Source organism: Hevea brasiliensis, chromosome 4, assembly GCF_030052815.1.
Source record: "Hevea brasiliensis isolate MT/VB/25A 57/8 chromosome 4, ASM3005281v1, whole genome shotgun sequence".
NCBI classification, from domain to species: Eukaryota; Viridiplantae; Streptophyta; class Magnoliopsida; order Malpighiales; family Euphorbiaceae; genus Hevea; species Hevea brasiliensis.
In genome coordinates this window covers 3,794,543-3,808,076 of record NC_079496.1, presented here as the reverse complement: position 1 = coordinate 3,808,076, position 13,534 = coordinate 3,794,543, and the positions used below count along the sequence as shown (strand labels likewise).

At 34.4% G+C, this 13,534-nt stretch overlaps 2 protein-coding genes across 4 annotated transcripts; one reads left to right on the top strand and one right to left on the bottom strand.

Annotated features, from left to right (window-relative positions):
- Positions 1 to 1,054: 1,054 nt before the first annotated feature.
- LOC110632833 (cyclin-T1-4) lies at positions 1,055 to 10,188 on the bottom strand. Of its 3 annotated transcripts, XM_021781179.2 has the most exons (7): positions 9,968 to 10,186; positions 8,685 to 9,258; positions 8,417 to 8,498; positions 7,835 to 7,969; positions 7,473 to 7,648; positions 2,577 to 2,722; positions 1,055 to 1,349 (listed from the first exon to the last, which is right to left on the bottom strand). In XM_021781179.2, exons 2-7 carry the CDS (start codon positions 9,251 to 9,253, stop codon positions 1,318 to 1,320), a joined length of 1,140 nt encoding a protein of 379 aa, XP_021636871.1. In that variant the 5' UTR covers positions 9,254 to 9,258; positions 9,968 to 10,186; the 3' UTR covers positions 1,055 to 1,317. The 3 variants fall into 3 exon arrangements, with proteins under 3 accessions (XP_021636871.1, XP_058001064.1, XP_021636872.1); XM_058145081.1 differs by lacking the exons at positions 1,055 to 1,349; positions 2,577 to 2,722 and adding an exon at positions 4,826 to 6,971 and having other exon boundaries at positions 9,968 to 10,188; XM_021781180.2 differs by lacking the exons at positions 1,055 to 1,349; positions 2,577 to 2,722 and adding an exon at positions 6,787 to 7,318 and having other exon boundaries at positions 9,968 to 10,187.
- A 1,299-nt stretch (positions 10,189 to 11,487) lies between these two features.
- On the top strand, positions 11,488 to 13,204 carry LOC110632835 (probable membrane-associated kinase regulator 1). Its single transcript, XM_021781181.2, has one exon. The coding sequence runs from the start codon at positions 11,997 to 11,999 to the stop codon at positions 13,026 to 13,028; it is 1,032 nt and encodes a 343-aa protein (XP_021636873.2). The 5' UTR covers positions 11,488 to 11,996; the 3' UTR covers positions 13,029 to 13,204.
- The last annotated feature ends 330 nt before the right edge of the window (positions 13,205 to 13,534 follow it).

The following is a 13,534-nucleotide window of genomic DNA, read 5'->3' as shown; positions in this document are numbered from 1 at the left end:
TGATGAAGCTCCAGAGCTCTTTTTTTTTTTTTTTTTTTTGGGTCATCCCTTAATCTTGTACTACTGATTCCCATGTTTGTAGATCAATATGAATGCTTATCATCTTATATTAAAACTTTAATATTGTGAACTTACATTCCATTTATGTTAAAGCAATTCAATTAATGCAAAATTTCTCCAAATACAGGCTCCACATCAAGCTTTTATACGCCTGCTAGATCTACTGATTTGTGCAAATGCGTGTTTAACTTGCTAGGTCTACTGATTTGTACATATGCGTGCTAAACTCTTTTTCCACTTGCTATATTCAAGAGGGAAACAATATTAACATCAAGGCCTTTCCTCGGTCTGCCTCGAAACTTCATTTTCTTGGTCAAATCAATATTGCAAGCTATAGCTGACTAGATCATACAAACAATGTCTCCATGTAGAAGCATATACAACAATATATTTAGACTTTAATTTGTAACACAAAATACTAATTTTTTTTTCGTGACTTTCAATTGATTATTCATATTAATGTGATATTTATTAGATTAAAAAATTATATTCATAAAATAATAATTTTGAGTAAATAAATTATAGATTATTAAAGTATCATAAAATTAATATAGAGAAAATGTAAATTTTAATCAAACAAATATCACATTAATAAAAATAACCTAACAACTGTCAATTAAATACCTCAAAAACTTTTGTATACCTTGCTATTACATGCTCTTAAATTAAAATACTATTTATGTAATTTACCTTCAAAGTTGGCAAAGCCTCCAAACTCTTGACTCTAATCCAATATTAATTTGATTATATACAACAGTTATTTTCTTCAATATTACTAAAACTAGACCGATGGATTCCAATATAATTTTAATCAAATTGACATTGATCTATTATGATTCTGAATTGATCCGGTCCAATTCCGGTAGTCTAACTGCTACCCTCTTGGATAGTGAAAAAGTGGAGCCCATCCTTAACACAAGTCACGCAGGAGAATGGTAATTTTGGGCACATCTATATACAGCACCCTCGATAACAATAAAATTAAAACCACCCAAAAATTAAAACATTCAGCCTCATTCCATTAGAATGACACTCTTACAGCGCTCATGAGTCATATCCATTTAACATGTTCAACAGCCAATTTAGAGACAGACCCCAGAATACATCTCTTTTGCAAGCACTTTCACATTGCAAAACACCATCATGATCTTCCCAGTTCGCTAAAATATCAGAACATGTATAGCCTGATTTCAATATGTACCGACAAGACCTAAATTGTATCATCAGCCCACAAGCCTACTAACTAGTATCGTCTTATTAAAAGAGCTCCATCAACTGCTGTGCCACATCTGCATCGAACAGTTAAACATAATTAGCAATAAGAATCAACATACAAGCATAATAAACACATAATGATTTCTCTCATGATCTTATCTAGCATAAGGCTGAATCAACAATGTATAGTCAAATTGTAGAAGCCAAGTAGCCCAAACATTTTACCCAACAGTGCCACTTTGTTAATTTGTTAATCTTAAAGAGTATTTATCTTAACTTATAAGTTGGTCAAACCAACTTAAGGACTCTAAAAATAAGTTCATTTGTTTGCTTATGACATTTTTTAGGCCTATAAGTTAAAAAAATATAAACTAGTTTATCATTTTTGTGCTTATAAGTAATATGCTTATAAAAACGTTTGACCAAGTACTTTATCATGTTGCCTTCATTTAATTTTTAAAATTTTACCACAAATCTCATTTAATATCCTTTTTAATCATTTTAATAATCAATGTGCTTATAAACTATTTTTTACTAAACATTAACTGTTTATTAATCACTTATAAACACTTTAACCAAACTCATAACTACTTAATATTATAAATAATTATAAACTCAACTTAGCTTATAAGCAAATTTTTACAAGTTAAGCTAAACACCCTCTCCGAAAGGGAGAAATAAAAGCTTTAGAAGTCCTGATCAGCAATTCATTGATTTTATCAATAATAACTAATAGACTATTTATTAGTTGCAGTTTGTATCAGCTCTATTTTTATAGTTATTTATCATCAGCTAATAACTGATTTGCTTTTATTTTTTATTTAGACTATATTATCCTTTTAAAATTTATTAATTACAAAATTTTTGTGTTTTTAAATTAACTTTGTTTTTATATCAATGAATTATTTAAAATTATAATAAATAATAAATAAACACAAAAATATTACAAATAATAATTATAATATTGATTCTTATATATACTTAAAAAAATATATATATATTTTTAATTATTTTAGATAATTGTATTATAAATTAATAATTATATGTACATTTCAATAATAAAATAAATAATATAATATATATCTTTATTAGTCATTTTATATACTAACAATAATAGTTAGATATAATTTTACCAAACACTTATGAATATTAGCTACAATCAGCTATTAGCTATCAGCAATCAGCTACCAGAAACAAGCTCGTAAACTACTGGGTCTTCAGTCTAAACTAGGAAAATCCTTTTATTACCAATATTTTGAACATATACAGTTTGTGAATTATAAAAATCTATGTGAAGGTACCTTGGATAATGGCTGGTGTTGTTTGAAACTCCTGCCAGATATTTTGGTGACAAGCCAGATCCAAATTTAAAAACCTGGCAGCAAGGTAAGCAGCACCAGCAGCAATATGATGAGGTTTAAACTGAAGCCACAGTGAGCTCCTAAGCCTACAAAACAAAATAATAAAATTTTTAAGTGATGTGCCAAAACCACCATTGTTCAGCAAATGATAGATGCATAAACAGTAAAAACCAACCAGCTTGGCCACATTAATATGAATAGGCAACATCTTGTGCAACTTAGCATATATTCCCATAATGACAGAAACCACATCAGCAGTGAGAATACAACAGATAAATATACAACAATCAAACCGAGCATTAGATTCAAAGTGAGAAAGGAAAGCAAGTCAAGTCATTTTCTCTTACCAACCAAAAAAGCAGCAACCCAGGAAGAATATTTTGCAAGAATCTGTGCAGTATTGCCGATAGAGTACCAAAACTATAGCAAACAAGTTATACTCATCTACAAACACATCTACTCCCAGGCCCATTTCTGCTGCAGGGGATTTTTAACTCCAGATACATAACACAATTCTAGTAAGAACAAACAGAAACTAGGAGCACACTGCAAATAATTTAACTTCTTAGACCAATCATCTGCATCTTCTGCCCAACAACTTGATCTGGAAAGGCCCGTCAAAACAAATGCACTAATGCTTATGAAGTACGCATGCAACCCCAAATTATAGGATGCCATCATCCCAAATCCTCTAGCAGGCACAGATAAGCTACATCATTTATACTCGTAAGAATAAAAGGATGAGGTACAATTGATACACATTTTGCAGGTAGAATACACACACACACACACACACACACACACACACACACCCACGCTCCAAATACATGCTGAGTTCTAAAACTTTGATTGAAATATGAAAAGGCTGAATTTCATCAATGATTATTGAACTTATCATTATTTCAGCATAATCATTAAACTTCAATTTGCATCAGCAAAGTAACTTTATAATTTTGTTTCAATAAGGTCAATGTTGTTAGGTTTTCATAGAATCCTTTTTTTTTATATACCAAAGTAAAATTTTTCTAATGTAGCTGTAGAATTAAGAATATTCTATTTCTTAGTTAGCAAGAACCAAAAAAGGGGGCTAAAATCTCTACAAAAATTTGGCAATGGTGACCTTATTGGAAAAAAAAAATTCAAAGTTCAATGATCAAGAACAAAATTAAACCATACTTTCTGTTACTAAAAGCTGCAACCGATCTAAAAAAATTTATAAGCATTTAAAAAAAAAATTGAGAATCGCACAGATGGAAGAGGCAACAGGCAAGAAAGCATGTCAGGAGGGCATCTCACCCACTGCAGAGGGCAGTTGTAACATTGTCTTAATAACTTTGCTCCCCACAATCTCCACATATGTTCCATGGAAGTGTACAAACCACCTCCCCCACCCCACCTCCAGGGCCAAAGCTGGTTGTATTTAGAAAAGATGATCAGGTTTAACCCTGAAAGATTGTTTCTTTTTTCCTTTAAAAATTTTTTTAAAAAAAATAAAGGAAAATCCACACTTCAAATTTTCTTTTATTAACATAAAAGATAGGCCCTACACATGACTACCCTGACCCAATCTTCGAGGCTCTTTTCTCACTGAATAAAATTGCACCTGAATTCCAGAAGCATTTGTGTAAGTGTGTCTGCATTGTGATGTAAAATTTTTAGCTGGACTGCGGAGGCATTTTATTACAAGCAGCCAGAACGCCAGAAATCACTTCTCAAGAGAATATATTTTTTAGTAATACATGAGTCAAGCTTGACAACCTTTGGAAGTCCACATGGTGAACAAATGAAACAAAAAGAAGTTAATAATAAGATTATATTTTTAGCCAGGTTAAATTACATTTATTTCAATTAATATTAACCATAACATGTACTTGTCCAATTTATAATCTGCATGGAGATAATTAGACATTAATCAAAACAGGCCAAAGAAAATCACATTCGGCATTATACTTAGTTTTTATCTCAGTTAAATAATTGCTTAGATGAATCAGAATGCAAGAACAAACAGCAACAGGCATACTAAGCTTAACAAAGCAGTAGGTACAGACACCAAACTGACACCACCATGATAAAACTAGCTTGGTAGTGCTATTGAAACACAAAAGAAAGGCCGCCTATTAGTCTTGTTATCTGTGAGGATTAATCAAGTAGTGCTATTTTCTTTCTTTTCTATTTTGCAGCCTCTTCTCCCAAAAAAGAGGTTTGAGAAGTAGAACATTTCCTCACCCTTTCTCTTCCCCACCTTTTAGCTCTCAGATTGGTCAAAAGCATTTAAGGAATTTAATAAGCTACACAAAATACATTTACATATACAAAACAAAAATGTAAATCAACTTCTAGAATAGTGACAAGCCATCTTCTTTCCTTTAGGCACCTTAAAGCACCATACCTAAATAAATTAGTTCATTTATTAACTTCAATTAAGCACCAAAAGATAGAAAGAGAGACACATACATACTAAGTTTAATATTTTATGTTGTCCACAGACACAGTGTAATATTTGAAATCCTACACCAACAAACAAACTCTCTGAAATGGTTACACCCCATAAACTTATCACATAAACAAATGAGGGAGACGTGTGGGAAGGATAAAACTGCACCTTGTCTGCGGATAACATATGACCATGTAAATATGTTAAAATAACCGCAAAGTAAAGGTAGCAAAGAAATGAAATCAAATTATTAGGAGAAAAAAGAAATGGAAAAAAATTATTTTTGTGGTGATTTTTACCTTCCACAACAAGATAATGAGTTTATTACTGTAGGTTGTGACCGATATTTTTTGTTCTTTTTTTCCCCTTTTAGTGTCCCAACCAAAAACTTGCAAATTAAGCCTTTCCTATGCATTGTGCCTAGGAAAGAGTGAACACCGGTTGAAGGCGCCTGCCTTAGCCTGGTAGAGGCACTAGGACTGCACCATGCGCACATTGTGCCTCAAGCACACCTTTAAAACCTATGCTCTCAATGGAGTATGCCTTCTTCTTCATCCAAATAATTTCTTCATTTTGGATTAATAAAAACACTGTTTTATGCAAGTACTTGACAAAGATGAAAAACATTAAACAGAAAAGTATACTAGGTATTCCCTTTTTTTATAAAAAAAAAGAAAAAAGATAACAAGTATCCTCTTCTAATAAAAACTGAACAGAAAGATAATAAGCATCATCTTTAATAAAGAACTAACATACTAGATTACTATTGACGATAGAAAGATGTGACAGCAAGAAGAGAAGTCCAGAAACAGAATGATAAGAGATAATGAGAACATATTTCATGCATATAGCATAATATAATTTTTATGTGTATATATTAATTAAGGCTAAAAAAAGATTAAGTCAAATATAGGCCATCTCTGTCCATGCTCCCAGCAGTATTAGGAAGTCCATTTAAGTGATTGAGTATGCTATAATATAGTTGTCTCCCAATGTGAAGGTCTTCACCATGGTCAATAAAAGGTTCAAGTCTAGGTACCCACAAGTACTGGATAATATATGCTGTGAGCATCTAATATAAACCTTCATGATGAGGCCAGTACATAAATAGGTGGAATTGTACGTTGTATCCCCAATCTATACATGGTTTACACTGATAAGATTGACAAATTTTTGAAATATACCATAAAAAATGACAGGTTCATGCCAAACAGTTACACAAGTACCATTTCAGAACATACAATTGAACTCAAAAATAGATCATACTATGCAACTGCACAACCAGTTGACACTCCTTTATCAAATGGAAATACTTGTTGGCAAATGTTTGAACTGTCCCTTTCAGAAAAAATATTTTTCGTCTATGAAATTGAACTAAAAAAAGGCCATAATTTTACAAAAGCTTGAGAAATGTAAAAAAAAGGATCAGGCAAAAAAATCCAAAATGGTTTTATAATAAAAGATGCAACTATAGACACATGTTAGATGGAAGACAACTAGCATAAATCTTTAGAGCAAGCGTGTATAAAAAAATCATTTAATGCAGGGAGGACATGACCATACTTGGTCTTTGACCCAAGCCCAATCAATAGAATTCCTCCCAATTGTGTGAAGGGACAACAGCTGGAAAAGCAACCAGGCTTCACAAACTAGAAGTTTGTATGAAGGGCCCAGAAAATTGTCCAAATAAAAAAATGGAAAATGGAAGAAGTTAAATAGCAAAATGGTTATGGAATTTCTGAGGCTATCTTTATAGCAGATAACCGGGTTGATGGGGTATATAATCATGGTTATGTGATCCACAACATATCGGCAGTTCAACTTCAGAGGTTAAAAAAAAAACTTTCCATGCACAGCATATCAATCCGCCAGCTAATAAGCACGCTAATCTTGTGTAGACCCTGCAATTATATGCCATGCCAAAAGAATCAATATTCCATACCAGAATTACTAGGCAGAGCAGTTGCTCAAAAGAAGAAAATTACTGGCACAAGTATAAGCAATTTGAACCAAAAGAGAACAAGAAGAAACCCAGTAGTTCCTCTTCCTTGGCCCAATCACCCAAGTAACACAAAACCTCAACAAAGTTCTCATTGGTTGAGATTCAAACACTCACCAGCTAAATCTACATAGACAAATCACTAGAGCCACAACTCCACTTCCTAAACCAAACAGCGACTTTACCCAAATTACTCTCTAGAAATCCACACGTAAATATATCTAAAGCAGAGCCAAACCAAATAGCTTCCTGAAGAAAGAAGCAAGATCAGAATCATAGCATATTAGTTAGGTCCATGAGAGCTCATTCATTTTGTCACTAACACTAACTGATGACAAATGTACAGCACCTTTAAAAATCTAATATTCAATACAGTACATAACAATGGAAGTGATAAACTCACCCTTCACTGACCAAGTTTAAGGCCAGGTTCACCAAAACTGTTTGTGAAAACCCTAATTTGTTAAGGACAGATGTCAGTGGAGCATATGGATGCTGCACATTAAGTTCAAAATTTAGAGTTGTCAGTATCATTTGCTCAGCTTCAATCACTCGCTCCCGGTAGTGTTCAAACCAATCCTGTAGAAAAAAATTCATTTCATGTCAGCATGCTATTTTATATTTTCAAATATGAAGCATTAAGACACATGAAAAATCTAAAAGGGTCTGAATTGCTCCTGTAAGATCTTTTTTTTTTTTTTTTTTTTGGCGGGGCGGAGGGATTATAAGAAACGTAAGAAATAAATAGTCCTCTAAGATACTCACAACAGGGAGAATGTATGACAAAAAAGTCATATCTTGCTTGTGAAAAATTTCACAAGAAGCTCTCAGTACATTGTTCAAAGGGCGTGGTGTCTCCTCAGACTTTGAAGCAAGAAAAATAGCAGCAGTAGCAATTAACTGCAACAAAGGCAAACCATTTGTGATGACCATAACTGTGATAATCAGGAATATGGACCTCAAGTCACAGCACACATCTTCAATAAACGTTTGTACCATAATATAAAACACCTTCAACAATATCAAATAGGTTATCAAAGACCAACCAGAAAATTAGATGCAAGAAATAGAAAATGAAATGAAAATAAAAATTCCTGAAATGAATTGATAGATTAATAATAAGTACAGAAGGACTTCAAAATAAAAATAACTATAGTGATAATAATGATGATTTGACCCTTTTTTATATAGAAGTTCTAAAAAGCTAACATCAATATTTATTTCCAGAAATTATCACTTGGGAAAACGCTGCAAAAAGACCTTATGCTGAGTGCTTATGAAGTATCCTTCAAATAGCTTCTAACAATGTAACCCAAATTTTAAGCAGAAGGGAACTAGAAAACTCACAAATCTGTCATGGCAAGCATGTGATCTTCGCACAAAAAAACGATGGCACAAAACCATGGCAGTACCAACAGTGGTTTGTGGCCTAGAAGAACCAACACAATTTGTTAATTAAATAAATTTGTAGGAAGCAAAAATTGATAATCTAAAAAGGGAAATAAACTGCTGGTTTTCTTAGAACCCATGCAAAAAACATCTAAATGAATTTGTTTGCACAGTAAAAATATGAAAACATCAGAATCAACAAAAACATTCAAGATTAAGCACTTACAAATCAAGCCGCAGTCCAAGATTCTGAAGGAATGCACAGTAAGAATACCGCAAATGTGTTTCCCGTAGTGCATCAATACCATCTTTTCTCGATGGGGAGTGTCTCTCAATCTCATCCCTGGACATAAATGCAGGTTCATCATCTTCCAATTTTGTGCGGTCACGTTTGCAGCTGGTAGACGTAGAGGTCTCAGCATTTGATCTTGTAGAAGGGACAGAATTGTTGTAGGTTGAAGGAACAGTGGTTTCATAAGTGATCTGCTGCACAAAGTGTCTCCCAGTGTCTCCCCAGGTGCCAGCACTAAATTTTCTCCTTTTGAAGGATGGGGCACCACTAGAAATGTTAACATAATTGTTACTGTTGTTTATGTGGTCCCTGAATTTTCCTGGGAATTCATGGAAATGGTTATAATTCCAGTTATGGTTGTAATTGTCATTCCTATTTGTGTTCATACTCCTGTTCCTGTTACTGTAGTTGTTTCTATTGAAAGAGGACCAACGATCATCGTGGAGAGTGCCACCTTGCGAATGGTAATTACCTTGTGAATGGTAATTCCGAGCAAAGGACATTGTTGCTGAAAAATTACCCAAAAAACGAAGAAATGTCAAATGAGATTATTAAGAAAAAAAAAAATCAGACTTGTCCACCAAAGATGAAAGTAATATAAATAATGATTTGAGATAAAAAGCTGTTTTTCAGATTCCCAAATCTTACACCTGATATCTCTGTTTCTTTTAAAAACTTCACAATTTCATCATTACACAAGTGGGATAATTATTTCTATTAATTAAGAACCCTAATGTCGAATTGACCTATAAGCAAGCAACAAATGGGACAAATTAAAAATCAAATAAACAAAAAGCACAAAATTTCAAGTTTGGCTGACTAAAAGTTCAGACAAAGCTGGACTCTGTCTTGACGATCCAAGCCTACAATTAATATCCACGCTCTAATTATCAATAACTGCCACACAAACAAAAAGATCCAGCTAACCAGCTTAATTCGTCGATATTACCAAATTTAAACGAAATTTAAACATAAGCAATAGAAAAATCCAGTTAGCCCGGATCCTAAAAAGGCCAAAGTAAAATCCTTCAACAACCAAACAAAATATACAAACAAACAGACTATTTGAATTTCGGTACAAACAGCAAATTTTCCGAAGAAATTCGACAAAACAAAGCATGCACTTACAATTGAAACAAAAAAAAAAAAAACCCCGATTGGAGAATAAAAAACCCTATAAATGATCGAAGTATCAAATAAAAAATAAAAAAAAATACCTGAATGGTTGGAAATTTAGATCTAAGCTCCGTGATTGAGGTAAATACCAAATTTCAGGATGAGAATTTCACCCTTTTTGCCTTAGAACCGATCGAGAAGCTGATATGAGATTGGGGTTTAAAAGAAGAGAAAGCGTAAAGGGAGGTCAAAGAAAAGAAGAGTGCTAGAGAGAGAGAGAGAGAGAGAGAGAGAGAGAGAGACGTGCGCGAAAGAAGATAAATATTTGATCTTTTCTTTTTTTTTTTATTTATCCAAAAATTCGGTGGTTTCTTTTCTTCAGTTCCGTAGGTTCGGTTGGGTTGTTGTTAGTTTTTTTTTTACTTTTTTTTAAACGTAGATGGGTTTGGTTTTAAGTTCCAACCCCCAAGTCCGACCACCACCTTTTCTAACGTGCGCGGCTGTGCGTATCACGTGAATTAGGTTTTGGACTAAGTCCAGGCACGCGGTCCATGACGTGGCAATGGCCTAGAGTCTAGTTGGGCCCAGTAATTATTTTAATGGGCCAGTGTGACATTCGAATCAATTATTTTTCTTATATATTTTTAATGGGAAAAACAATATCATGTTTTAAACGCCTCTGATGAGGACCAAAGTTTATTGAAAAAAAAAAAAAAAAAAATGCTTGACTCAGCATATGTCGGAGAGTGGAGACATTTTCCATTGGAGTTTAAAGATGGGGTTTGTTCTACCCCTGCATATACCTAATGTTGAAGATCTCTTAAGTTTAAAGTTATTGCATCTCATGAAGCTTCAAAGAAATTCCTATCCCTGTCTTTTTTAGCGTGTTTGTATTTTTTTTTTTTTTAAATATAGAAAAGCTTGATATTGTTTGTGTATGACGTAGAAGTATACACTGATTTATTTTGATATATTTTAATACTTTGTAATTTAATAGTTTCTCTCTAAATTTTACAGAGAGAAAATTCTCTTTATCCCTCTTTTTTTTTTTTTTCTGGATTATGGTCTCTTTTGCCCCTTGAGGGCAGGGGGCCTTCTCCCCCTCCCCCTCCCCCCTTTTTGATGGATTGTACATAGGATTTTGGTTTTACATGGATTGTATGTGAATTTCCACAGACCACAACGTGTAGGATTAGGTCTAATAATGATTTGAGTTGAGTTTTAAATCAAATCAAAATTGATTGCGTCAAACTTGAAATACGAATCGATTAATGGTTCAAGGCTTGATTTGGATCGGAATTGTTCTGGGAAAGAAGTGATTTCAATCCCTATTAATCCCATATTTAGCTAGGACTCATGTTGAGCAAGTCCTGGGACTCAGGCTACTGAAGCCCAAAATAGCTTTTATTCCCCCAAAAGCCAATATAATAAAAAAAAATTATTAGTATAATTAATCAGTAATAATCACCACAAATCCAGAGGCTTTAGAGCCTAAATAAACAGCGATAGAGCAGGTCAAACTGATTGAAACTAGTAAAAATAAATTGTAATGGAGGTGGACTATGCAACTGTGATATGAGTCAGCAGGTACAGATGATGATGATCACTCATCGTACTAATTACAGAATTCAACTCGGAGAGGATTCTGCTCCAGAGAGTAAAATAAAATCTTACAGCACTTCTCAGTTCCCACCCATGATCCATCCCCACCTTTCACGTATAGGGCACGTGACGTTTCCACTGCATGAAATCACACAAACACGAGAGAGAGGGATGGAAGCTCCCATGTGAGCCCTCTCAGGCTCCCACCGTTACCCAGATCCAGGAAATTCCATACAAAACCAGCTACATAACGGACAGCACGAAAAAAAAAATGGAGTTATGGACCACAATTACTGGCGGCCTGGTGGGTGATGGTGGCGCTTGTTTTCCACTCTCCACCGCAGAGAGTGAGGTTAAACAAAGCCTCCATCTTCTTTATCTTCAAATTATTACAAGAAGCATCCACCTTTCCTCTCGCTCAGTTTTACTTCTCAAAACTCAACACCATCTCTCTCTCTCTTTCTCTCTCTCTCTCTCTCTCTCTCTCTCTCTGCTGATCGTATTATGCAGATAATGTAGCAACCAAAGATGGGAAAGAGAAGAGACAAAGATTCGAGATCATCCCAAACTCTACCCTCATCACCTTCTCACTCTTTCTCTTCTTCTTCCTCAGATTTTGAGTTCAGCACCTCTCTGTCTCCACGCAAATCTTCCACAGCTCTATGCCCAGCAGACGAGCTTTTCTACAAGGGTCAGCTCTTGCCTCTCCATCTCTACCCCCGCATTTCCATGGTTCGTACACTCCTCTTAGCCTCTTCAAGCACATCTTCCTCTTCTGACACCACCACCACCGCCTCTCGCAACTCTACCGGCAGCTCCAACGACTCCACCTGCTCCTTCAGTAGCGATCTTGTCTTGCTTGGAGAGTGTGACTCTTCAAGACCCAGTTCTGTCACCGAAGACGATGAGTTCAAGCGGCTTAACAACGCCTACCCTCCTCATTTTCAAACCCATGTTCACTTGAATTCCCAGATCAAGAAGAGCAATAAGTACTTCTCTCTATCGAGATTCTCTTCTGTGTTCAAGAAGGAGCCCAATAACCGCGAAAACGATGCTTTATCTAGTTCTTCAGTGAAAAGAATGAGCGCTACAGCAAAGGAGGTGATAAGGAAGTACTTGAAGAAAGTGAAGCCATTGTACGAGAAACTTTCCCAGAAACAACAGCAAAAAATGGGAGGTGTAAATCCAATGAGAACAGCACCAATTAGCAGCGTCTCATTTTCCATCAAATCGGAGAGATCTGATGACTACTCTGTCAAGAATCCAAGCAAAGAAAGCAACCGAGAATTTTCCCACTCTTTCTCGGGAAACCTGAGGTACCCAAGAAGGAGAAGCTACGTTTCAAGCTGCCCATCGTCCATGAGGTCATCTCCCAGCCACTCTGGCGTCCTTTGTAGAAAAGGATTCATGGGTTCAGCCACAAGTAATAGGATCGCTGGTGGTATGCACTATGCAGATAAATCATCCATGGAGGAGTTGCAGAGTGCTATTCAAGGTGCAATCGCTCATTGCAAGAACTCCATGATGCAAAGCAAGACTATGATGAGTAATGAAATCTAATTAATTAATTCATTGTTAATTAATGTTTGAGATATTTAACTGAAGAATTAAGCTAATTTCACTTTAATCTCTTCTACTTCAAGTGACTTGCATGTGGAGTACATTAATTAATCAATTGTGTTTTTACAACTTCGATAAAACTAGGCACTGTTTAATTAATAACTTCGTTTCCAATATTTTTGAGCTTGTGATTCTGTTACTCTCTTTTTAATCCAAGTCCCATTCAATCAAGTTTGTAATAAGCTACTGTCATTTTAGATTAATTAATTTTAATATAGTATTCTCTTATTCTTCGATCTGAGGTCTGAGAAGGGAGAAATTGTATATGATTTTGTCGTTTAAGGAAGAAAAATTATTTGTTTGTCCATGTGCGTAAGAGTAAATGAAGGGTTCAGGCTGATCACTCTACGGAATCTCTGATATACGATAAAAAGACTATTCCTACTTTTTTTTATAATTTCATTAGAATTCTATTTTTTATTAATTAATATCTTTCATAAATAATA